This window comes from Asparagus officinalis, chromosome 8 (assembly GCF_001876935.1).
Source record: "Asparagus officinalis chromosome 8, Aspof.V1, whole genome shotgun sequence".
NCBI classification, from domain to species: domain Eukaryota; kingdom Viridiplantae; phylum Streptophyta; class Magnoliopsida; order Asparagales; family Asparagaceae; genus Asparagus; species Asparagus officinalis.
This window is the reverse complement of record NC_033801.1, coordinates 55,103,581-55,130,310: the sequence shown is the minus strand read 5'-3', so window position 1 is coordinate 55,130,310 and position 26,730 is coordinate 55,103,581. Positions and strand designations below refer to the sequence as shown.

The 26,730-nt window shown below is 34.0% G+C and overlaps 1 protein-coding gene across 1 annotated transcript in view; it reads right to left on the bottom strand.

Moving 5' to 3' along the window:
* Positions 1-26,730, bottom strand: part of LOC109821262 (2-hydroxy-6-oxononadienedioate/2-hydroxy-6-oxononatrienedioate hydrolase-like) — a 96,588-nt gene that overhangs the window by 29,926 nt on the left and 39,932 nt on the right. Inside the window, exons 6-11 of the mRNA XM_020387444.1 lie at positions 21,830-21,927; positions 21,619-21,668; positions 17,585-17,680; positions 17,278-17,367; positions 16,986-17,078; positions 4,658-4,753 (exon numbers count right to left, since the gene is read on the bottom strand). Of these exons, the coding sequence (XP_020243033.1) occupies positions 4,658-4,753; positions 16,986-17,078; positions 17,278-17,367; positions 17,585-17,680; positions 21,619-21,668; positions 21,830-21,927 (523 nt within the window). The remainder of the gene's footprint in view (positions 1-4,657; positions 4,754-16,985; positions 17,079-17,277; positions 17,368-17,584; positions 17,681-21,618; positions 21,669-21,829; positions 21,928-26,730) is intronic.

The window sequence follows — 26,730 nt, the reverse complement described above, 5'->3', positions numbered from 1 at the left end:
TGCGGCCCAGGGGTTTGATAAATAGAATCAGAGCAGTTAGCCAGCCGGAAATATGGAACTAAGTGTTATACTGACTAAGTGCTACATCGAGGCCGTTGGAGCCACCTCTAAAGTTCACATTACCTGGTGGTGATATTAGAACGGACTAATATCATGTCGTGACGAGCATGTCGCGTATTTAAGGTGGGGTGATTATGAGACCCTAATATATAGTTCCACATCGGATATTGATTGAATGATTGAATGATTTAAATGATTGGCCTTGAGAGGCTACTATAACATTGACTAGTCAATTTTGGTAGTCGATTGAGCAGAACCATGTGTTGCACTCAGTGAGTCCCACGATTTACATCGGGCCAATGGGCTTGCGGGCCAAGGGTGTGGCAATGACAATAATAGAAGTGCAGACACTTACACATATACGCAGAACATTGGCATGCAGGCTTGGTGAATCCTAAGGGACCATAGGCAAGGGATGTCGCAATAAAATAAACATTATGCATAATTATTTAACATAAGTGTCAGAGAAAATACTGGCATACTTTTTGTCTAAATATAATGTTAGGATACCTTCGACATTAACATTCCACAGTTAAAACGTTGAACGAATGTGTGTCTCTGTGTGAATAGATATATAGACAAATGCATGTAAGCACGCATGAAACGTACATACATACATACATATGTTACATTGGAAACGAGTACAGGTAGGGTATGGGCTGTTCTACATACAATAGGGTGGTGTCACGTGACACCACTGTATATTATAAAAGAAAACATAGCTTAATATATGACCAATTACAAAGTGCTACCATTAAACCAAAATGCGTGACCTACTAACTCCAAATTGCCCTAGCCCAAAATAAAGTGATTCTACATAAAGATGACCTATTAATTTAAAAGGCTATATGTATCAAAGAGAGCATTACTTTATTATAAACAAAAAAATTGTTGTGCATTCATGATATATTTTCTTAGTAACTTAGAATTAATATCATCAATTATAACAACTTCCGCTGAAAGATCATTTGCTGCAATGAAAATTGTAAAGAATCGTCTGCATAATTGAAAGAGAGATCTGTGGATGCACGACACTTTAGTAAATTACACTGAAGAAGATGTATTTGGTGCTATTTTGAATCAAACTATAATGCAACTTTATCAAACATGAAGATGTAGGATCAATTGTAATTATACTTAGTGAAATATATGATATGTGCGAGAAAAATTGGAATATTGGTTTTTATAGACATTCACATGACAACACTATTATAAAGTTCCTGGCTCTACGCCTTTACAGGTAAAGGTAAGGGTAAGTGTTAAGGGGGGTTATTCATTGGTGTAATTTGGGGGATAATGGAATAATTTTTGGAACATCACTTTTTGATGTTATTCATTGGGGTAATTGGAACTGGAGTAACTTTGTGGTGTTATTGGTTTGTTGGGATAATTGGGGGACAAATACTCCACTTTCCTCTAAATTACACCAACTATATAAAGATCCCATCTATCCATTCCTCATAATTACCCCAAATTTACCCCATCCTCCATATTGGAACAATGTTGTTCCACTTTGAAGGCAATTAGGATAATTTTAAAATATTTTGGTATTACTTAACTAATACATGCTAATTATATTATAAATATATGATATGATATATAAAATATCATATATTAATATTTTAATAACATAATTTAATAACATATATTAATAATATTATATAATAGTAATTATAGTATAACGTATTTATTATAATATTATATAATATTTTAATAACATATATTAATAATATTATGTAATATATTATTATATAATATTAATTAGTAATTATAGTATAACGTATTTATTATAATATCATATAATATTTTAATAACATATATTAAAATTTTAATAACATATATATAATATTCTTAGATAAACACTATATTAATATATGTATGTAATATACTCATCTGATATATTAATTAGAAATTATAGTATAATGTATTATTATAAATATATATATGTAATGATCATATATTATCTAGTATAATATATTATTATATAATATTTATAAAAATTAGTATGAGTTATTATATATATGCACAGTATCTTTATAAATATATTAAATAATTATAAAATATTAGTAAAATATTATGATATAACTATTTTATAATACTAATAGTTGAAATAATATAGATATATTATAACTGAGTAACATGATACCTATTAATATATATTATTGTAATTATCATGTTATATATATAGATATATATATATATAAGTTATATATATATATAATATAAGTAATAATTTTTAATATAATATTTTAAAAATATTTACAATTGAATAAAGTAAAATATTAATATATTTATGATAAAGTACAATTATACTTTATGGATACTATATATCATCAATATATAAATTAAATTATGATATATTAAAATATTATATTAAATATATTATTCATATAATTAATATCAGTTAGTTATATAATATGCTAGCATATAATATAATGTTAATAGATAATTATTGTATAGCATATTATATTTTTTGTATATAAATCATAAGTGTATTATATAACATATATATTATCTAAAATATTATTAAATATATTGATATATATTAATATTATGATTATTATATATAGTATAGCATGCTAATATAATATAATACAATACAATATAATAATTAATAATAGTAATTTGTAAGTATAGTACAATATATTATATTTTAATATAAAGTAAAATAATATTTATATTATAATAATATACTAAATAATATACTAAACCAATTGGATAAGTTAATTTAGAAATAATTAATAGATAAAATTATATTTTAATAAGGTACCACATCATCAATTATCCCACATGAATTGTCAAATCAAATGCTGAAATTATCCCATTATCCCACTTTATCCCACTTTACCCCACTCAAAATATCCCAAAAGGGTAAAATTGTTCCGTTGAAACACTTTTCCCACTTAGCTCCAATTTGTCCCAACCAATAACCCCCCCCTAAGGGAAATTCGTAAACGGTAGTGAAGAAGGATTATTAGTGGCCGTTGATCAAAAGTTTTAGGACTTACTAGAATCTTTATTATTTTAATAATATTTGATGTAATCTCCGTTTTTAGATAAGATTTCCTTAGGACTTGATTTATGATTTTTAGTATCTCTGAGATTTCATTTTGTTAGAGTTTTTATTGTTTTTTACCTTTTATTATTATTTGATAAGGATTTGATTTGCTATCAAGACTTTGTTTTCTCTATAAAGAAAGTTGTAATTCTCTCAGACAAATCAGACATTGATTAATAAAAGAAATGAACTATGGGAATTCTTTCTTGAGCATGTGAAGTGTTCTCTGGCATGTGATTTGCCCCTTTGAGGTATGAAGCCCTTAAGTATCATTTGGGTGTGTTTGGCATCTATTATTTCAAATTAAATGTATCGTTTGTGTTTTCGCATTCTATTACATACATACAAGTATATGTATATGTAATATACCACAATGTATAACTATATATCACTATATATATATATATATATATATATATATATCTATCTATTAAGTATATTAGTATTTTTATATATATATATATATAGATTGAATATATTAATACTATATTATGTATAGTTAAGTGATATATATGATAGTATATATATATATATATATTTATGGAAATAAAGGAATAAGTGGGCGGCTGCATTTTGTTAAATGGTTACCAAGGCGATAGCATGTGGTGAGCGCTCACTGCTAGTCACGATCAAAGGTGACCTAGCACTCTATTTCCTAATAGTTATTATAGGGCAAATAAGTCCAATCTCATACCATCATCCTATCTTATATATTATATATTAGTATATATATATATATAATATATATATATATCTATATATATAATATATATAGATATTAGGAGAGAGAGAGATAAGAGAAAAATTACTGGGTATGCTGGTACCAAGCACAAGTTATGCTTGGTAGTGAGCGTGTCAAATCCCTCTCCACTCATTCTAATGTGGGAACAAATTCACATGGGTAGTGAGTGGATGGGGATGTACACATCACTACTAAGCATAAAATTTTGTGCTTGGTACCAAGCATACCCATATTTCTCATATATATTATATATATATATATATAATATATTATATATAATATATATTTATATATATATATATATATATATACAGAAAAATGGAGAAGAGCTGGCAGGCTTTTCTCCCCCATTGAGCTAGACAGGTCCATGACATGTGGGCCCCCTACTTCACACTCGGTGTTAGGGGCTCACATGTCATACACCCGGCAGCTCACGGGGAAGAGCTGCCAGCTCTTCTCTAGCATCCTTATATATATATATATATATATATATATATTATATATATAATATATAATATAACATCACAATTGAGAATTGTATTTTTAAAAATCACATTGATTAGGCCAAAATCTCCATTGAATTTTTAAAATTATAATATACTTTCTCTCTAGTTAAAGATATAACTTATGATGCATTGCTTCCGAGAATAGCAACAACATTTCAGTATTTTCCTAATATAGCTGATGCATTTGAAGATTTTCTATTCTTTTGGTAGTATAATTCATCAGTTTAGATAATGGTGCACCAATGCCTGTGCTATATCCTTTGGCATGAGATACTCCATACAACGAATTACCTGCTTTATTTGATGGCCAACATTATAACCCCCACTAATCATAAAATCAACAGTCACATCCTCCCACCAGGGTAGTAAGCAGTGGAGCCGACCAATCTGAAATCAAAAGGGATTTATTACTTTACAGATCCACAATTAATCATGCTTTACAGCTAAATTGAAATTAGAAGTATGCAACTAACAAAGGACTAACTCAAGATTCCATAGAATTAACAGCAAGAATCACTTGCCTACTATTTGTGCCGGTATACGTATGCTGACATGTGTTCCCATGAATGCATGTGTATGTTTACATGTTTTCCCATGAATGTATGTGTATGAGAGAACTAGCAGACAATGAAAACGTACCATGTTGGCCATCTCAAAGATGCAAGAACACACTCTAGAAACGAGACAAAACTTATTTAAGGCACAAGGTCAGGAAAAAGAAAATCTTAAAGATAAAACAACAGTTGCCATCAGGATAAGCTTAAATTAAGTTATTTTGCATTCGCACTGAAAGCTCTTGCTGGTAACCATTTTACCAAAAGCTTAAGCTAATCAGTTTCTGGGGGCACAATTATGTTATATCATAATATCCAACAACTCTAACTAACAAAAGATTACTTGGTGATCTTGAAGAATCATGATACGAAAATTATTTCAAGGTTTCAGAGTGATTTCAATGGGTCACTAGGTGAAGTTGTCATGAGAACCTCGATGTTCTTTTTGGGTTTTGTACATACACACACACACACATCAGTACATTTGCCAAAATACTCCTCAAATCTCAGTATTTGAAAACTACCACCAAATCTTGGTATTTGTAAAACTACCCTAAAATCATCAACTTTAAAGGGAAAAAAAATACTACCCCCAAATCAACAAAACATTAACTTTGATAGGCTAATTTGTGACTGAAATATAAGAATATCAACAAAATAGTCAACTATTTATTCATAATATCCAACAAATTTTTTATTTGTTAATATTGGAGCTATTGGAGCGTATCAATTTCCAAAGTTGATAATTCCAGAAGATTGGTTTGCAAATGAAATTTAGAGGTCTTTTTGGAAATATGCATAATTTAATGATGTATACGGAAAAACTTCAAGTTTCAAGGGGGGCCATGGCCCCATGGGCACCTACCTGGATCCGCCCTTGCATCCCTCCCTCACAAGAACACATGCAGCCTAACAAATTCATGCACACACGCAATAACTAACATTGCATAAACACATTTACATACATACAAATTCACACAAACACATGCTTGCATGCACACACATGGAAACCACAAAAGTATTATTAGCGAGGAAGTATGTGATGAGCCATCTAACTTGAACAGCAACACTATAAGTTACTGAGTATTAATAAAATATGTTCAACAGACTAACATTCAGTTTAAGATAACTTAGTAAATCTAAGAAAGGGCGCCATAGCATATGCTTGATCAAGCAATTTCCTTGCATTCTAGGAATACTCATTATCTACATTTCCTTTCACTTGAAGGTCATTTTCACAACTTAAGAATGTTTATGTTCTTTTCAAACTATATCCACATTCATGTATCACTTTCCTATTGAATACTACAGGGATGGAGATGCAGGTGAAACTGTCAGATAGCATTAGGTTCTACTTCCCAATAGAAATTCCACTGAACCAGGAACATGAGGAAACCAAAAAAATTGGAGATAGAGGAATGTGTATGCAGAAAACAGGAAATGCACGACAAAGGAAGTTTTGAATAGTATGATCGTACTCCAAAGCTGTTGATGCAGAAAACAAGGAGTATCAATACTTAGACGCCATAAAAGACCCCTGAAAGAACCAGGTAGAAATGACCTCTTGAATTGGTTGTGTCAATACTTATATGCCATAAAAAAAACCCTGAAAGAACCAGGTAGAAATGACCTCTTGAATTGGTTCTTTAGGTTCAGGTACTTTCTTTGTGTTTCTTGGAAGCTCAATTAACATATTTGGTTTGCTCATTTGATTAACTCCGTCAGTGCTGTTTGTCAGCACTGTACGTCCCAAATCAGGATAAATGAGGGTTATGTTAGGTAGCCAATAACCAGCGTAAAACATAGTTGGATCCATATGAAATATGAATCCTATTATATACTCGTTGGGGCGTCCCCACCGCAACGCGTTGCATCGATCCCACCCCGATGCAATGATAAGTAAGGATGGTTTGCTAGGACGTCCCTCGGAAGCGACGCATTACATCAATGTCACCCCAGTATAATGACAAGTAAGCAAGGGTGTTCTAAGAATCTACAATCCTCTAATAGGGTACCTAATAGTATTAGGCATAGACTAGAACGGTTTAAGAGGGAAAATGGTAGGAGACTTTTACAGGAAAATGGATTTAGATTAGCTACTTGGAATATAGGTACATTTACCGCAAAAACAATGGATTTAGTGGATGTCATGATTAGAAGAAAGATAAATATAATTTGTTTACAAAAAACTAAATGGATAGGTGAAAAATCTAGAGAAATTGAAAAACAAAAAGATCGGATATAAACTTTAGTATACGGGAAAAGAGAAGAATAGGAATGGAGTTGGAGTTCTTGTAGATAATATAATAAAAGAAAGTGTTGTCGATGTAAGAAGAGTTGGAGATAGAATAATACTAATAAAAATTATCTTAGGTGTAAAGGTTATTAATATTATTAGTACTTACGCATCACAAATAGGCTTGACAGATGTACTAAAAGGGAATTTTGGGATAGTTTAGATAAATTAGTACAAGGAATCTCATTTGGAGAGAAATTACTTATAGGAAGGGATTTTAATGGGCATATTGGTAAGGATAATAACAGATATGAGAGAATACATAGAGGTTTCGGATATGGAGATAAGAACGATATGGGTAAATCAATTTTAGAATTTGCAATATCATATAATTTGATAATAGCAAATACACTTTTTAGAAAATGGATGAACACTTAATAACCTTTAAAAGTGGTTTTAATAATAGTCAAATAGACTTTTTTCTAACTAGAACGGCGGATAGGCTAATATGCAAGGATTATAAAGTTATACTAAGAGAGAGTTTAAGTACACAACATAGATTGATGGTCTTAGACATATCTATTAAAAAGTAGAGTAGAAAAACTAACGTAAAAAAAAGACTAAGAACTAAATGGTGGAATTTAAAAGGAGAGAATTTAATACAATTTAAAGATAAGATAATGAAAGAAGATATATGGAACATAGATAATAAGACTAATATTATGTGGAATAGCATGTCTTCGTGCATTAGGAAAGTGACTAAAGATATACCAGGAGAGTCTAAAGGTTGTAGATTAGACGGTAATGAGAGTTGATGATGGAATGAGAGTGTGCAAAAGGTTATTAGAGAGAAGAAACTTTATATAAAAAGTGGAGTAGGGAAAACTTAGAAAAATATAAACTTGTAATGAAGGAAGCAAAAAAAGCGGTTAGTGAAATATGACGAAATCGTGAATTTTCTTCTTATTTTAAACAAGAGAATTACATCCTAATATAGTAGAACGAGTGACTGGCATACCAGTCCACCAAAAGAGGAAACTGAATTCCTTTAAATTAGGAATTCCAATAAAACAGGAAACTACCTAGATTATAAATAATAAATTAGAAAAAAAAACTACAACTAAATCTAATCTAATCTTTTCAAATAAAGAAAGTAATCTTCCTAATTTATTTACATAATTCGATCCCTTTTTCTACACTCCCCGTCAAGTTGGGTTGTATATGTTATACAAACCAAGCTTAGAGTTCAATTCATCAAAACTGACTCTTGGAAGTGCCTTAGTGAGAACATCAGTAATCTGCTATTTTGTTGGAATATAGCTAAGTTGAACAATTCCATCGTTGACCTTCTCCGATATGAAGTATCGATCGATCTCAATGTGCTTCGTTCTATCATAATGAACAGGGTTTTTGGCTATGCTAATAGCTGCTTGACCGTCACTGTACATCTTGACTGAGGCTTGTACTTCTACCTTGAGTTCTCTTAGTAATCTCTGTAGCCACATTCCCTCACATATTCCAAGAGCAAGTGCTCGGTATTCTGACTCTGCACTACTCCATGATACCATAGACTTTTTTTGCTTCTCCAAGTGGCAAAATTTCCCCATACATAAGAGCAGTAGCCAGTAGTTGATCTTCTATCAGTTTGTTCTCCTGCGCAGCTAGCATCAGTATAGATTTCCACTTCACGGTTTTCACATTTTTTGAAGAGTAAACCGTGTCCAAGAGTCATCTTCAAATATCTCAAAATCATATTTACTGCCTCTAAATTATACTCAGTTGGATTGTTCATGTGTTAACTAACTATACTGACTGAATAAGCAATATCAAGGTTAGTGTGAGATAGGTAGATGAGTTTTCCAACCAACCTTTGATACCTTCCCTTGTCAACAGGACTGTTTTTTTCACTTCTGCTTAGACTTTTGGTTGAATCCATAGGTGTGTCGGCAGGCTTGCATCCAAGTAAACTTGTTTCACTTAGCAAATCAAAGATGTACTTCCTTTGGGATATAACAATCCCCTCCTTTGACTAGGCCACTTCCATTCCTAGAAAATACCTTAGTGTTCCGAGATCATTGATCTCAAATTCTGTTGCCAGTAACCTTTTCAGGTTGAGAATCTCCTTTGAATCATCTCATGTTAAGATGATATCATCTACATAGACTATGAGGATGGCAATATTCCCTCCAGCTACACCTTTAACAAAGAGTGTATTATCTGCCTGACACTGCTGATATCCATTAGCTATCACAGTCTTAGTAAACCTGTCAAATCATGCACGAGGAGACTGCTTCAAGCCATATAAAGACTTCTTCAATCTACAAACTAATCTATGGTTTGACATGCTTTCTAGTCCAAGAGGTATGGTCATGTAGACTTCCTCTTCAAGATCCCCATTTAGAAACGCATTCTTAACATCAAGCTGATATAATGGCCAATCTTGATTTACTGCAAGGGAAAGTAGAACTTGAACTGTGTTAAGTTTAGCCACAGGTGCAAAAGTCTCCTGGTAATCAATCTCATAAGATTGAGTGAACCCATTTGTCACAAGTCTTGCCTTGAATTTGTCTATGCTTCCATCAACTTTATACTTAATCGTGAATATCCACTTGCATCCAACTGGATTCTTGCCCGGTAGGAGCTCTGTAAGGATCCATGTGTTATTCTTTTTCAAAGCTCGAACTGTCTTCTTCCATGCTGGGCTCATGAGGCTTCTTGAATTGATTCAGGTACCTTCACACTATCCAGATTAGTGACAAAGGCCTTGTAGGATGGTAATAATTTTTCATATGCTACATATCTCTCAATGGGGTGTTTAGTGCACCCACGAACCCGTTTCCTATGAGCAATAGGCAAATTTGAGTCATCAATCATAGGAGCAAGAGTGTGATGAGGAGATGAATCCATACCATTACGATCATCGAATGCAGTGGGATTTGGTTCTTGTGATTGAGAATGCTGAGTTTGCATAGTTCCTTCTGTGTGCTCGGCTAGTCTTCTCCTTCTATAGACACGAAGTTCAGTATTGTGAGTGTTACGTTGTGGTGGATGTAAGGCTGTTGGGTCTGCTTCTGGAGTGAATGTTGGTTCTGTTCAGGTGTCAGAACCGGGATTGTTCGGGTAGGAACAATGGCAGTAACAAGAGCTGAATTTGGATTTAAAGGTTGATTTTGTGGAGTGAAACTGGCTTGAGTGTCTTGGAGGAGATCCCAAGTCTGATATTCCCTTGAATTCTCCCCCTGAATGTTGGATTTGGGAAAGTAAGGTTGATTCTTGAAGAAGGCTACATCCATGGAATTATATATTTTCCTGGTAATGGGAGAATAACACTTGTAACCTTTTTGATGTGAGGAGTAACCAAGGAAAATACACTTGAGAGATTTGGGATCAAGTTTGGTGTGATGACTGTGGTGGATATGAACAAAGGAAGAACAACCAAAGACTTTAAGAGGTAGGTCGAATGTGAAAGCTAGGATATATTAATGTGTGGTAGTGAGGACATGACGAGGAGTTTGAAATTTTAGGACACGACTAGGCATTCTATTTATGAGATATGTGGTTGTGAGTATGGCTTCCCCCCAAAAATGTTTAGGGACGTTATTGGTAAACATAGTGGCACGGGCTACCTCAAGCAAATGTCTGTTTTTTCTTTCAGTCACTCCATTTTGTTGTGGAGTGTCAACACAAGAACTTATATGAATTATACCATGCTTTGACAAGTAAGAGCTAAGGATGGAATTAAAGTAATCTTTAGCATTGTCGGTTTTTAGGACCTGTATTTGGCTTTGAATTGAGTAGAGATCATAGTATGAAATGATTAGAAAATGGTGGTTGTTTCGGATTTTTCTTTCATAAGGAAGGTCCAAAGTGGTTCTTGTATGATCATCTATGAATGTTACAAACCACCTAGTCTCATTGATACTTTTCACACGTGAGGGTCCCCAAATATCACTATGGATCACAGAAAAATGATGTGAGGGTTTGTAATGTAAACTTGAATATACATGTCTAGTGTGCTTTGCTAGTTGACAAATTTCACATTGATAAAATTTGGAATTTTTATTGATGAACAAATGAGGGAACAATTTTTCAACATAAGCAAAGTTTGGATGACCAAGGCGATAATGCCATAACATGACCTGACTATCAACTAAAACAGACATAGAATTGGAACCTATGTTGCCTAGGTACGGGTACGGGTGCGGGTGCGGGTATGGGTACGGGTACGGAACACGGCAAATTTGTAAAAAGTAGGGTACGGGGACACGGCTATATATATATAAAATAATTAACTTTAGATCAATATTCCAAAAGTTAAAACTATATTCCTTGCATAGGAAATAGAGTAGAGAGCTATTTTTGCTTTAATTAAAAATTTAGAACTAATATTATTACCTAGAGCTAAGTTGCATGAAAACTGGTACTGGTACGGGTACCACCGTACGGGTAGGGGACACGACAAAACTGTAAAATGTTGGGTACGGGTTCAAACTACATATATATATTGAATTAATAATGTACATGAGATAATTTTTTTCTGCTTCATGTGTCATTAGAATTAAAATTTCGATCACATTTTTGAGTTTATTTTATCATATTGACTATCGTGAATTGTAAACTACTCATTTTTTACTAGACATCTAAACAACTCATTAACTATATAGTTTTGAACTTGGGTATGGACTGAAACGAACCCGACCCGTATCCCATTAGTTTCAAAAGACGGATGTAAAGTGTAAGCTCTACGTCCATAAAGTCTTTGACAAGTGTTTTAAATTAACACATATATCATATAATTGAGTACATGTTGTAATAAATGCATGCATATATTCAAGAAGTGTCCATGAAGTTTGGGTACGGGAAAGTGTCGGGTACGTGTCCGGTACGGGTACGGCTTCAATAATGAAGTACCCGTGTAACATAGATTGGAACTAAAAACAGACTCAGAATTGGAAGCAAACTTAGACTTTGGACTGGACTCTGAAACACAACTTGACCGATGGACTTGTCTACTTGGGAGATTCTTTTGTTTGAACAGATATAGACCACCATGCATATCAGCACTGCCAATCACCTTCCCCGAATCCACTACCTAAAAATCACAAAAATTGGAATGGAATTTAGTAACACAATTGAGGTCCCGAGTGAGTTGACTGATGGAAAGTAAATTGCAGTTCAATTTTGGAACATAAAGAACAAATGAAAGATGAAAATCCTCTGTTAAATGAACTGATCCGGTTCCTACAACTGGGGAAAGTGACCCATCTGCAATTCTGACTCCTGAATGATTGGTGCAAGGCCGAAAGTCTGTGAGAATACTGAGATCTCCAGTCATATGGTCCGAGGCACATGAGTCAACTATCCATGGTTTTAACTGATTGTTTTGAACACTAAAAACGAGGGACTGATTACCTTAGTGAGCTAGTAAACTGATGTGTTGCTCGACAGTGAATGGAGATGCTTGGTTAGAGATAGAAGCTTGACTGAACATTTTTTGCAGTGCCTTAATTTGCTCTCTGGTGAATGGACTATCTTCTGCATTGTTGTCAGGTGTAGCAGCAACGTTTGCACGGGTTTCCCTATCATGTAGACCACTAGACGGCTTCCAATCTGCAGGTTTGCCGTGCAACTTCCAGCAAGTTGCCTTTACATGTCCAAGCTTCCTACAATGATCACACCATGGACGTCCTTTGTCAGCTCTATTGTTCTGTGATGAACTATGAGTGTATAGGGCTGAACCTTCAACTGCAAGGGTGATATTAGCATCTAGCAGCATCAATTTCTTTCTGCTCTCCTCCCTTCGGACCTCGGTAAATACCTCCAGATAGTGGGAAAGGGTTTAATCCCCATAACTCTCCCTCTGACTTCATCTAGGTCTTTGTTAAGGCCAAGAAGAAATCTGATCATTCGCTTTTGCTCAACAATCTGCCTATATAGTGCAGAATCATTAGCACACTTCCAAGGATGGATCTTATATAAGTCCAATTGTAACCAACAGCGAGTAAGGGTGTTAAAATATTGAGTAACACTCATATCCCCTTGTTTCAGGTTGTACAGACGTGTTTCAACCTCAAACAATTCAGAAGTATTCTCTGTGTTAGAATACGTTTCATGTGCTACCTCCCATATCTCCTTAGCTGTCCTATGGAGCAAAAAGTTTTCTCCAACTTCAGTGGTCATAGAATTTATTAGGCACGACATGACTAGGTGATATTTAGTTTTCCAGGATCTATATGTGGGATCCGTAGCCTCTGTTGCAGCCGTTTCACCAGTGAGATGTTCATCCTTCCCTCTGCCGCAGACAAACATGAACATAGATTAGGACCATTGCAGAAAATTCTAGCCATGGAGTTTGTGATTCGTGACAAGGTGTGGAGAAGAATCGGTAATTGCGGGAACAGGAGAACTGGGCTCGGATCTATAAGTAACTTCCGAAGAATTAGATTGTGAAGCCATGTCGTATTTGGTCATGGGAGAGAATCGGCCAGATGAATGAAAGGCCAGACGAAGAGGAATGAAAAAGAATTAGGGCTCAGAAAGCTAGCTCTGATACCATGAAGAAATCGTGAATTTTCTTCTTATTTTAAACAAGAGAATTACACCATAATATAGTAGAACGAGTGGCTAGCATACAAATCCACCAAAATAGGAAACTGAATTCCTTTAAATTAGGAATTCTAATAAAACAGGAAACTACCTAGATTACAAATAATAAATTAGAAAAAAAACTACAACTAAATCTAATCTAATCTTTTCAAATAAAATAATCTTCCTAATTTATTTACATAATTTGATCCATTTTTCTACAAAAATAAATACAAAGCTTATAAAAAAATTTCTAAGAAGTTAGAATCTAATGAGGGAGAGAAAGATATATATAAGCTTGCTAAGATATGAAAAAGAAAGAGTAGGATTTGAGTAATATTAGGTGTATTAAAAATGAGGATCAAAGAGTTTTACTGACCGACGGGGAAATAAAAGAGAGGTGGAGGGGCTATTTTTATCAATTGTTTAATGATAACCAAACAAGTGAGCAAAATAGAGATTTTGACCATATAGTGAATGATAGAAACTATAGATATTGTCGAAAATTAGGATTAGCGAGGTTAAAGATGCTCTAAAAATGAAAAGTGGACGAGCCGTAGGACCACATGATATTATAAAACTCATGAGCCATACTATGAAACTTTGGGAGAGGGTAATTGAGCAAAGACTAAGAAAAGAGACATGTATATCTGAAAATCAATTTAGTTTTATGCTTGGGAGGTCAACTATGGAACCTATACATATTTTGAGGCGGTTGATGGAGAGATATAGAAAGAAGAGAAAGAATCTACATATGATTTTATCGATCTAGAAAAAGCTTATGATAGAGTACCTAGAGAGGTAATGTGGTGGGTGATAGAAAAAACATGTATCTAGTATATATATTGATGTGATTAAAGATATGTATAATAGAGTAACAACTAGAGTAAGAACTAATAAATGAAAGACTAAACTATTTTCTATTACTATAGGTTTACATCAAGGATCAGCTTTAAATCCTTATCTTTTTGCACTAGTTATGGACCAACTTACTAAGCATATTCAGGATGAAATCCCATGATGTATGTTATATGCTGATGATATAGTTTTAGTTAATGAAACTAGAAGAGGCATTATTTTTAAAGAAGAAATATTAAGACATACTCTTGAGTCTAAAGGTTTTAGAATTAGTAGAACAAAAACAGAATATATGGAATACAATTTTAATAAAACTAGGAAAGAAAGAGAGCTTATGATACATATTGATATCCAAAAAATACCTAAAATAATCATTTTCGCTATTTAGGATATATCATTAAGCATGATGGTGAAATAGAGGATGATGTTGTGCATCGAATCAAATCGGAATGGTTAAAATGGAGGAGTGCTTCGGGAATCTTATGTAATCGTAGAATATCAATGAAACTAAAGGAAAAATTTTTATAGGACAATTATAAGATCAACTATGTTTTATGGGTCAGAATATTGGGCAATTAAAAAACATGTTCAAAAAATAAGTGTAGCAGAAATGAGAATGTTGCGATGGTCTTGCGGGTATACATTAAAAGATAGGATAAGAAATGAATGCATCCGTAGTAAATTAGAGGTGGCGCCTATTAAGGATAAAATGAGAGAGAATAGATAAAGATGGTTTGGTCATGTACAACGGAGACCCCTCAGTGTACCGATTAGGAAAAGTGATAATATTAAAGTTAATGGGGCTAGGAGATCTAAAGATCAACCTAGAATGACTTAGTTAGAAGCAATTAAAAAGGATATGATTAAGACTAACGTAACGGAGGAAATGACCCATAACAGAATGGAATGGAAATTAAGATTCATGTAGCTGACCTCAAACATTTGGAATAAATCGTTGTGGTTTGCTCATTTGATTACTGACCTCTTAAATTAGTTTTTTTTTTTTTTTGGTTGAACCTTAAGATATCATCATGTGGCAGTTTCCAGAGTAAGTTGTGGTCCAAAGGGTCCTGCACAACAGTTGTCACTAGTGTCTATATTTACGCCTTGAGAAAACAAGACATCATAATTTCAAATTTGGTATCTTGTAGTACTTCTTAGCTGCTAGATATATAACAAAACACATACGAATCTCTAAAAGAACAATATCTCTAAAAGGAATCAAGCACAAGACCAAGATTTATGAAAGTTAATGAACCAAACATGGTCATTTGGAATCGTTGTGAGATGGCCAACAATATCTTGAAGCATGATCATTTGTCTTCACATGATCATTTTTTACAGGCTTAATTTGATGTGTAATACTGCTTACACACTAGCATTACTGGTATCTACATTGCACAAACTGATAAGTTATTTGTATGGGTTACACTGAGATGAGAAGAAATTTTTACAGAGTAGCTGTTGGTTAGGAGCCCTCTTTATGAATAAATAATATAAAAATATACATAACATTAGAGGGGGGGAATTAGGAACCAGGAGCAGTGTCGATCAGAAAAAAAACATCAATTTAGTGCATTTGTAAGGTTGGGACTGAGTCTAGAGGAAAATAGATCGTATTCACAATTCTTCTTTGTTTCTGAATCTGTTACTAAGCATCCATGGTTGTATAAGAGTTTGTGGTTTTTTGCAGCCAGTATTAAGGTGAGTAGCTGTACTACAATGGTTGCCACAACAACTTTTAGATTGGCGCTATCTGCATCTAACTGTACTGCTATGATACTCTCCAGCTGGTGCTATCTGCATCTTCCAAACTATACTAAACCTTCAGCAAAATGGAATTGTTTTTCTCCATAGAAAACTGGTTTGATTGAAATATGGAGCTAGAAAGGTGACAAAACATATTGGTATTGTTTATTTCTCAGAAATCTTAAAAAAGCTTCTACATTAATTTCTTTTGCCAGTATCATTTGAAATTATGTTTAAGCATAATGCAGCAGCATTCATTCATACAACTCACAGAGGGACGACCTGAACTCTTTGAACTTGAGAGAAATAATTGGCAGATTTTATTTTATTGAATAGAGTGGCATCTTATTCTTGTCCTTATTTATCGTACCATATTTATTCATCCGAACATATCATCCCCCATTGACTGACACGTGATCAGTTTGCACAAACCTCTAGGATTTCAAATGAATCCCAGAATGAGCCACTACAGTTTATAAATGTACAGAGAAACTTCTTGGCATCAAGCACACAACTAAACACCGAATAATAGAAGTAAATGCACCACAATTATAAGATCTGCATGGAACCAAAGCAGCAGAAAGTGTACTACTTCCAACTGTGTTCCACACCATAAAAACTAACAGAAGATACTTACATTTGTCCAATCAAGGGAGGTGAAAAACGAAATATTGCTGAAGACCAAGGAATTTGCAAACATCCGCAACGGCAAACTCTTCAAAAAAGCTACCTAACACATGGGAGAAAATGGTCAATTGGATTTTAGCTTTGTAATGTTGTGTGTCGGTACAACTTGTATTCCAAAGTGATGTGAAACTTGATTTCAGATCATCAGGAACTAAGTAATGCCAGGCCTTGCATAAGTATAAACATGTGCATCAGATCCAAAAGAACTTTATCTGATTTGAGGGAAGCGTAAAACATCTTACTCCAGCATAAGCTATTGGTTTAGGTAATTTTTTCAGATTTCCTGTCCCCTCTGCATATACACTTGCATCAATCAAAATCAATTTTGCCACCTAATAAAGAGGAAATAAAATTAATGGATAGTTAAAGTAAGATAGAACAAAAGAATTTTAGATTAGGATTAATAAAATAATTTTGAATACAGAAAATGAACTAACATTGAACCTTAACATAAAAATCTCAAGAGAAACATGGATACGCTCTTTAAATAAAATAATTTAACTGACCACCTGCAAGCAAATTAACTGCATGGAAGGTATAGAAAAATACCGCTTCTGGATGATTAGCTGCAAAATCAATTGCAACTGCAGCACCAAGGCTCGGTCCAACCAATACCATGGGCCTTTCGATATAAGACCTCCAAAGCTACAGTACAAGTAATAAAATGTTTATTGAGCAAGAGAAGAAGATGATATATAGTGAGCTAACGCATCAAAATGATACAAGCAGCAAAAAAACTAAAAAGTTTCAGCTTCTCTGGACAAAATTCAAGTTTTTTAATTAAGCATATAATAATTAACCCGCAGCCATCACAATAAGGATATATTTTGGAGTTGGGATTAGGAAATTTGGTTAGGATTTAGTTTTTCTTGGGATTTTCATTTCAGTTAGTATTTTTATTAGCTAGGATTAGTTGCAATTTTATTTGATGTTATCTAACAGTTTTGATTTTATTTATTGCTACCTTCTTAGTATTTTGTTATCTTAGTTTTTTTCCCCATAAAAGAGTTTGTAATTTTCAAATCGAAGGATAGAAAATTGATGAATAAAATTTGAGTTTGGAGAGATGATTTTGGGGTGATTACATAGACGTGAACCCAAACCTGGTTAGGTGATGCATGTGAAATTGGCCTAACTCCCAATTTATTTATTTTGTTTTACTCTTTTTTTCTTTAGTTTTCAGATCTTGATCTACGATCAAAGCCGATCACCATCGCTTGGCATAATTTGATATCAAAGTCGAAGGACCCATACTTATCATGGGTCAAATACCATTAGTTATGTTTTCAATCCATCAGACATTGGTACCTTATCTTATTTTTATGGATATGATGGATATAAACCATATGATTTTGAAGTCCAGATTCAAGATATAGAGGGTATGATTTTTATTTATGAAATGTCAGAAATAGAAAAGTATTTATATGCCAGTGTAGGCTCAAGAGAGAAGCTCAAGAATAGTGGTCTAGAAATTACTCAAGTTACCGTTCAACTACCCATTCGCGGGAATCTAAAATATCTTCTGGAAAGGAGATACTCTTGTTAACTCTAACTAAAAGTATTTTTGTTTATCCTCAGAGCCTAAAGCAAAGTCAACAACAGTGTCCCGACTCAGGGCAGATGAGGACTTTGCAGTCTGAACCTAAGTTCAATCGAAAGAAAGAGCTAGAACCAAAGGCAAAATTGGAGACTGAACCTGAACCAAAGCTTGAGCCAGATTTGTAAGCCAGAAGAAAATGCATGTCAGAAGATATTCCATTGTGATTGTGTGAGCATAAACTGGAGCTAGAAGAATACCCCAAGATAAATCCAGAGGTGGAGCCTGAACAGGAGCCCGAATTAAAAATAAGCAGAAGGTAGATCCAAAGCTCTAGCTCAAACCAAACCAATATTCTAACATTGAAGTGCAATCCCAGATACCTCAAAAATCTAAAAACTCGATGATATAGATTGTCATTCCAGATCCATTACCTTACTACAGCCCGTGGTAGAATTCTTCCCATCAACCAAAGGAGTGATTGTACTCCTATTAAAACTTGAGGTTGAGTTTTCTCTAACAAGGAAAGATTTTATGCAAGGCAACTTATAGGATCTGAATTACTATGGTTACAATTAGGAAACTTAGGATTAGAATAATGTTGTTGGATATTTGGCTAGATATTTAGCTAGTTAGTCGATTTTTTTTTTCATTAGTTGATTTGTTAGTTTCATTATTTGTTATTTATGGTTAGGATTAAGATTTAATTTCTATTGCTAGGTTTCTTTATAAATAACATGCATTCTTTATTTTAGAGATAGACCACCATGAATGGTTTTATGAGCTTTGAAATCCTTTTTGAGCATGTGAGCTGTTTTCTGATTGTGGCATGTGAAGTGTCGTCAGCGTGAAGCCTAGAAGCCCTCAAATTATCTTGTATCTTTTATTTTCCTACATCCAAATCATCTTCGACACAACCCCCTCCTCTGTTTCCAGCAATACAAATCAAGCTTTTGTTCACAGCAACAGCCCTTTTCTCCTCTTCCTCCTTCCCTGCAATCAAGCAGCAGCCAGATCCCTCCAAATTTTATACAGCCATTCAACCAAACCCACCAGAATCCATTTCCTACTCTCTTTACATCCAAGCACATGCTTTTGCTACCTCCAACATCCCCACACCTTCAGCTGAACCCTAGAACAGCCCCCAGGACCCTTTTTCTTTTCCTGCTTTGACTGTGGAAAAACTGCAAGACATCAGCTAAATATTCACGTTGAATCTGTTTTTGTGAGCAACATATAAAATTAAGGGTAAATTACACTAAACCCCCATGAACTTTCAGTGTTTTGCAATAAACCCCCGTGAACTTTCGAGTCCACAGTAAACCTCCAACAACTTTTTGGAACTGCAGAAAACCCCCCATGAACTTATTTTTGTAGATAACACCCATAAATTAGAACCAAAACAACTAAAAAAGGCATTTGGAAAGTTCATGGGGGTATAGTGTAACTCACCTAAAAGTTTATGGGGGTTTTCTGCAAAAGCTATTGGGGTTTTAGAGTGATTTTGAAAGTTTCACGGGGGTTTAGTGCAATTTACTTATTGAAATTAAATTATCCAACAGCAAATCCTCATCGATCGTTCTCTGTTCCTCATCAATTGGCATCAGAGTCGAATAGAACCATCTTTAAACCTTCTACATTAGCAATGCAACAATTCAAAGTCCGAATCATTGCGAACAGACCCCCTTTAGTATCACTCAATTGCAAAGAGATTCCCTTTAGTTCTGTAGGTTGCGAATAGATTCCCGTTCGTTCTACTTGTTGCTAATAGGCCCCCCGTAGTATTGGCCCAAGTGTGAATACACACCCTTAGTGATTTTTTCGACCCTTTTAAATGTAAAAAAAATTAGTAATTAGGTGTCTATGCTCATCAATAGGACTATAATGAGTCTATCCATCTCCTCAAACATTTTCAATGATTTTAAGTGTAAAAAAATCACTCAGGGGGTTTAGTCACAATAACTAGAACTACCGGGTGTCTATTCGCAACAAATAGAACTACAAGGGTTTTGTTTGCAATTGGGTGACACTAAGCGGGTAAGTTTGCAATTAACCCTTACGAAATTTGGTTCGAATTTAGTTTTTCTTGGGATTTTTATTTCGGTTAGTATTTTGATTAGTTAGGATTAGTTGCAATTTTATTTGATGTTATCAATCAGTTTCGATTTTATTTCTTGTTATCTAACTTCTTAGGATTTTCTTTTTCTTTTTTTCCCCTATAAAAGAGGTTGTAATTCTTATTTTGGAGAATGGAAAATTGATGAATAAAATTTGAGTTTTGAGAGATGATTTTGGAGTGATTCTGTGATTTTGGAGTGATTCTGTAGGCGTAAAACTAGGAAGTGTGAAGCCAAATCAAGTTAGGTGCTGAGTGGGACACCGGCCTAAGCCCAAATTTTTCTGTTTTTTTTTCTTTTTTTTTCTTTTTTCCCTCAAGATCCAGATCTACAATCAGATCCGATCACCTCCATTACGCATCAATAGTGCTACTAAAATGGTTGGCAATGAAGCTGAGAAAGATCCGGAAAAGAATGACCAAGCTTGTAGAAATGGTCATTTTTTTAAAAAAAAAAAAGTTCGTAGAAATTGTCACCAATTGATGGTAAAGCTTGGTCAGTAGCTGCCAAATTCTTGGCGGAGGGAACTTTTGGCTTGCCTAATGTAAGACATATTTTATGACAGAGAATCATATTAAAAATCTTAAAGAGCCAAATGAAGCTACATTTGCATGATAAGGTAACCCAAAACTAATTAGAGTGAGAGTATTTGCATGAATGAATGTAAAGTGAGGCAATGAACAAAAAATGGAGCAATAGCAAAATTGCCAGAAGAAATGTTGCAGCTCGGAAGGCAACCAAGTCATCATAAGCAGTATTCATAATGAAGTTATCATAAAACGTTCAGGAAGAAATTATATTTGCTAGTGACACAAGTTCCTTTCATAACTTTATGCTTTCTGAAATAATAAGCATTCCGAAATAATAATTGAAAAATAAAGTTTGGAAACGCACCATACAAACAACATTAGACAAGCAGCAAAATGTACCTGATAAAGATGTTCACGCTTGGCAGCAACATTACATGGTGGTAGAGTTTCTGAGAAATTTGATTAGCAATTGTGAACACACAGAAAATGAATAAAAGTTTCAAAAGGTAAGGTGGAATTCACTCACATGCTTGTACTTTAACCATTTTTTCTGGGTACTTTTATCAGTGTTAACCAGCATTACCATTGAATAAAACAAATAAATCCATACCTAAATCAGAGAAACCCCATCCAAGAATATCCAGTGCCCATGTCTCTAGACCAGCATCCTCAAGCAATGGATATGTGTATCTCCATTCTAAGCATGAACTGTGGATAGCATCCAATGGAAAGTTATTATCAAGGTTGGAAATCATGATGATAGATGCGATCACTGGTAACCCTTATTAGTCACTGTATTGAGAGTGGTGGTTATTTTGGCAGCAGTTTCAGGTTGAAATTAGTAATACATGGAATGAGTATTTAATCATAAGCTTCTTATTAATTGAACTTTTTAATTTTCTCAAACATGAAACTACAATATTAACTTGCAGTATTTCCAATATTCATTTATTAGTTGGTTTCACCAGATTTAGTTGTTATTTAATGTTATTCGCCAACATCGACGGTGTCTTTTAATTTTGGTTGGATTTAGACCCAGCCACCAGGCCAATCCGACCTAAAAGCCCGGCCCGTATGGGCCAGGTTTTAACCCAAACTCGGATTATTCACGGGTCGGGCTGGGCAGAGGGCCCAAAACCCTGATCCACGCCCGACCCTTACCCGGACACAACATGGTCCTGAGTTAATTCCTAGCTCAAATAAAATGGGCCTGACCCATTTAAAAAAAGGAACTTGGCCCAAATTTGGGCCCAATCCATGTCTTAAATTAAGTTTTTAAATTTATCTTTTCTCTTTTGTTAACTTTTTAAATAAATTAGCCTAGGGAACATACAAAACTAAGTCATAAAGGATCTCCTGGGTGGGCTTGAGCCCTGCCAGGAGCCTGTCCGGTCAGGCTCGCAGTCGGGTTTGGGCAGCTCCCAAGCTCGGAAACAAAGGGCCAAACCCCTCCCAGAAAATCCCTGGCCCAGGGTCGTGGCCAGGTCTAGTTGGATTAGATCAGCATGTTTAAAGCCTGATATATTACATGGATGCTTCAAACTTTCGTTTTTAGATTGTATAGACTAGGGGGATGAACAGAGAAAATGATGCCTCATCCAGTACATTAGGACTATATCTTATACAATCATCAAGCCAAAGCAAAACTTAGCTATCAGATTTCCAGGATAACGTACATGGAAGGAGACCCACTTATTACAGAGATGGAATGGCAGTAGCATCTGTTGAAGATTCTCATGATCTCCAAGATTACATCATGAATATTTCACATCTCCTAGGTGAATGCAATATTTTGAGATCTCTATTATACAGTATGATATTGTAATTAGGTAGTGGCATTTTCCTTTTTTTCCTTTTCTAAAAAGAAATCTCCCTGTGATAAATTGAACCGTATGGGATATCTTGGCTTTTTATTGAGTTTGAATTTCCCATCCATGCAATTATTTGTATCTTGTGGTGGTCCAAGTGAGATATGAAGAAAACAAAGAAATTATTTTCACCACCAAAGATGTAGTAGAACCTGGAAGAACCATGTAAATCTATGTCATACATTTTCTCTTTTAAATTTTCTTACAATGTATCAGAAGCTTAGACCCACGTCCATCAAGTTAAAGCTGATGTAGTTCAAAGGATCGAGTACTTATTTCTACATTTCTATTGGTAACCAGGTCAGCCCTTCCTTTGTTCTTAACAGCTTTGGAGGATAGAGGTAATTCTGAAGCTACTATGTATGAATTATATTGTTGGAAGGACTTAATTATCTACCGTGGTCCAGATCTATAACTTCCTCTCTTGTGGAAAGTCCAAACTCGATGATACGAATGGCAAGAATAAAGTTAAATGTTTTGATGATCCTGCTTATGATAAATGGAAAGCTAATGTAAATTAGTCATGTACTGGATTTTAGATTCCATTAATCCTAAAATAACACAAATTTTTATCCTTTCCGTTATTGTTAACAATTTATTGAATGCTATTAAGGAAATGTATGGTCAAGAAACTAATCGTGCTTGTATCTTTTAGTTGAAAACGAATGCATCTCACGCCAAAGAAAATAAGCAACCTGACTGAAATATCATGCCTTTCTTAAAGCTAGATGGGAGAATTGGGTGTTTACTACTTCCCACAACAAATTTGAACGAAATTCAAAAATGTAATGTTAATGATAAGATATATCAATTTCTTTCCACTTTTGATTTTTAATATGAAAATGCTTGATATTTTCATGAGAGGCCTAGACTTGATGTTATTCTTTCTATTCAAGGTGAGGAAGCTTCTACAAGGGTTAAAGATATAACCTATAGGATTAAAAAATAAAGGTGATATTAGATATTAGTGCTAAACTGGTATTAGCATATCTAGTAGATATTATAAGATATTGCTGAGATACTATAAGATATAATTAGATATGATTTTATCTCATACCTATTTGGTAGCATCCTCCTAATTTCTATTTAAGATGAATAATAATTTTGTCTTTACTATTTTATCTACATGTTATCAAAACCTACTTGATCCTACAAAACTTCTCCCATTTTTTGGGATCTCAAGGCCGTCAAGGGGTTTTGCATGGCCTTCATCCTCCCCTCGATGGCATCGATGGCTTCAACATCAACAACAACCTTGGTATCATTGTTTTCTAGATCTTAACAAACACCCTCCAGGAAATAACCTAAATAAAAAATTGTGTCTACTATTCATGTGATGAACAGTAATCAAGGTCATTATTCACTCTTCAGCATCTTTGGTAGTTTTAAGCAAGGACAGTGGTTTTCTTTCGACGTTGTTTCTACTAGCTTACCCGCCTAGGGTTTCTACTGACCTACTAGCCTAGTATATTCCTACTGGTGTACTCTGTCACTTAGGATGTTTCTACTGGCTTATTCGCCTAGGATTTCTATTTACTTATCCGCTTAGAGCTTCTACTAGATGTTTTCTTCCTATTTGTAACAAGCTAGACATAAATAGTATATATGCTCCAGCTTGAGGGAAAGTATTAGATATTCGATAATTTGGTATTAGTAGATTTAGTAGATATCATAAGATATTGTTGAGCTATTGTGTAATATCTTCCTAATCTCTATTTAAGAAAGGTTAGATTTTCTCTATAGGTGATAACAATGAGGACCCTTTAGTTGCAAATAAAGATAAGGTTGATCAAGAGAATGTCTCTTATGTTGAAGGCAATATATTTCACAGTTTTAGTAGTATTCGTGGTGGGTGAAGAGGAGTAGTTTGTTTTACACCAAGATGCAACCCTTGTGATGCCATAGGGCACATCAAGGGTGAATTTTTTATTTATACCCTACCTCAAGCCCACTGGGGAAAATTATAATAAATCTATTGCTCAAACTGCTAGTACTAAATCTCAAGTCTCAATTGGAAGACTGACACAAGCTCTGCAACAGTTGGACAGAAAAAATAACAATCCACTTTTAAGAGTACAACTTTTGCTTGCTACTTACAAGTTTGGAATTGTTTCCCTTTCTTAGAGGCTACTTTAAATAAAGGCATTCACCATTGAATACTCTCTTTCTTGTAAGCTAGAAGACAATCCACTTTCAATTTCGCTACACATTATTTCACACCAAACTTTAGCTCTCATGGTAAATCATAAGGTTTTTTAAGTAATTCCAGCTATCATTCTAGTTAGATCATAGACATAAAAGAACACCAATCATATGACAGAAACCCTTCATGCATATCTAACTTCAAAGAATCTATTAGTTGATGTTCAACTTCAGTTGCTAGTGGATCCTTGGCTCCCATCAAGGAATGGATGAAACCAATTTTTTCCAATTCTATAATGCAGAAGTTTTATTTATGCCTTCTTTACCTACAAATTATTATTTGAACACCAATCATATGACATATGACAGAAACCCTTCATGCATATCTAACTTCAAAGAATCTATTAGTTGATGTTCAACTTCAGTTGCTAGTGGATCCTCGGCTCCTATACAAGGAATGGATGAAACCAATTTTTTCCAATTCTATAACGCAAAAGTTTTATTTATGCCTTCTTTAGCTACAAATTATTATTTGTTAGTACTTACTCATTAAACCGTGATGCCACTTTTAGTCCTTCTGAAATTAGGATAGAACTACAATGAACAAGATTGATGAAGAAAAGATTTCTCATGGACTGTATGTGATTGAACAGAAAATAAAGTGTTTAATATAAGAATTCCAGAATTACTAACATTTGGCAATGGAGTGTGTGTGTGTGTATAACCATGTAGAGAATAATAGATTTGAAGACTTGTTCACAAAACTGCCCCTAGGGTTTTAAACCTTAGGGGGCAGATTGAAAGAGAAGGTGGCAGCGTCATCTTGCGTAAATTTTGGATAAATGTATTTCAAATCAGGAACACTAAAATTTTTAATATCTAGAAAACTAAGAAAAGTTTCCAGAAAATATTTTTCTTATTCATTTTTGTAAATTTAGGAAATTTCTAATGTGGGATCCATTATATTTCATAGTAATGAGTTTTTAGGATTTTAGAATAATAATTTTTGAACTTTAGAAGCTGACAAAAATTATTTTATACACCAAAAAGTTTTTTATACAATCATAATAAAATCTTACAGATTTTGTTGGGTAGTTCTAGATAGAGCACTTGGGACATGTACCACTTCTAGGAGAAATGAAAATTCCTAATAAAATTGACAATATTAAATAGATAGTTTAATATAAAAGAGGAATTGTTTATGGCTGTTATGACGCATGTTCAGATGCATATTGGAATATATAAATAAATAATTTCAAGTTGGAGATGTCAAGTAGAGACAACACTATGATTTAACTATCCAATCTAGTCTATATCTAAGAAATCTAATTTTCCATTTTAACAAACTTTTATCTTTGAGCACTTTGATTGGGGCATTAGGCCTTCTTCTCATCTTCCAATAACCGAAGCAACAACTGAACCCAACAAATGAACCAATCCCTTTCTCAAAAAAATAAGGCTAAATAGCACTTAAATATCTTATAGTTTCACTCCTTTAGCC